General features: G+C 46.3%; 1 protein-coding gene across 1 annotated transcript in view; it reads left to right on the forward strand.

Annotated features, from left to right (window-relative positions):
• The window catches only part of ATG14 (autophagy related 14), a 50,300-nt gene that overhangs the window by 47,246 nt on the left and 1,649 nt on the right, over positions 1-1,405 (forward strand). Inside the window, exons 9-10 of the mRNA XM_019519889.1 lie at positions 408-498; positions 611-696. Of these exons, the coding sequence (XP_019375434.1) occupies positions 408-498; positions 611-696 (177 nt within the window). The remainder of the gene's footprint in view (positions 1-407; positions 499-610; positions 697-1,405) is intronic.

A 1,405-nucleotide genomic window follows, 5' to 3' on the forward strand; every position in this document is an offset into this window, starting at 1 on the left:
GAGGCGAGGGCTCAGTCAACCTTCAGTCTGATCAGTGGCTACAGTGGCTGCTGTGTATGGAGAACAAGAGGTTTAGACTGCTAAGATACCTTTCTGGCCATAATGGGGCTTTATGGGACCACGTTCTGTTCACTTTACTCATCCCTGTGGAAACCAAAGACTGTTCACAAACTAAGTGAGCAGAGTTGGCCAGAAAAGCTATTGTGCACTGAAATGCCGTGCTCTTAGAAGGTGAGACTGTGCAGTATCCCAAATGCTCTGAGTCACGGTTGTATGGTTTATATAGGTCTATTCACTCCTAGTGTAGTTTGACAAGCCAGCACAGAGTGTTATGGAACAGATGCAGATGTCTTGAGTCAGTAATTTTAATAGCTGTTCAATTTGAACATGTGGCTCTTTTTAAACAGCGAATTCTGTGGAGAGAACTTGAGCAGGCGGAAGTTTACCGGGGCAGTGAAGAAGCTGAATGCTAATATCCTTTACCTTTGTTTTTCTCAGGTATGGCAAATATCTCTCTGGATTCTTTAAACACATTTTAAAATTACTATGCTTACAAGTCTCTTCTTAGATCTAGCTGATTATTATTTTTCTTTTCTCCCTCCCTTTCTAGCATGTAAATTTAGATCTGTTGCATCCATTACACACACTCAGGAACCTCATGTACTTGGTCAGTCCAGACACTGAAAACCTGGGCAGGTAAGAGAAGGAAGTGTCTTGCCTTGCGATGGAACGTTTCTTTTAGTTTTTAGAAAATCTGGTTTATTGTTGCTATAGTAATAGTAAAGGGCAAATCCTCCCTGTCGTTTCCCTGCACAAGTCAGGGCAGGTCCTGACACAATGAACCAGAGTGGATATAAGGGCTCCACTGGGAGAGGGTGAAGGGTATTGATTACAGCACGGAGCTCTGTTCCCACTGTGGGCTGAAGTAGAGAGGTTGTCTGGTCCACCATCCCCATTGGCTCTGCTCTTTATGCCACGTGATGGAGGGAGGATTTTTCCTTCTGTGAAGGCACTGGTGTTCATCCTGGGTGTCCCAGCTGTGCTCAGGTTTCAGGTCTTAGCTGGGAAAGGCATAAGAGGGACCAGTGACTGGAAAGTGGTGTCAGACCAACCAAAATGGCAGCAGTTCAGTAGACTTGTCTGAATGCAGGCATGAAAGCGAGAGTCCACGAGTCCTTTGCTCCAGCACAGACCCATAGAGACTGAGCTGGATGTTGCCTGAAACTGCTTTTTCCAGGAGTCGGGGCAGGGTGGCTTTGATGATGAGCCAGAACCTGGGAGCAGGGAACCCTGTGCTTCTTGGTGCTACTCTTGTAGGTTGGAATATAGGATAATGAGGACTGAGGCTTGGGGTGCTGGTGAAGTAGTTTCGTAGTTTCTAGGGTCGGAAGGGACCTGAGCAGAT

The sequence above is a fragment of the Gavialis gangeticus genome, unplaced genomic scaffold (genome assembly GCF_001723915.1).
Source record: "Gavialis gangeticus isolate Ggan-Ray unplaced genomic scaffold, GavGan_comp1, whole genome shotgun sequence".
Taxonomy (NCBI): Eukaryota; Metazoa; Chordata; order Crocodylia; family Gavialidae; genus Gavialis; species Gavialis gangeticus.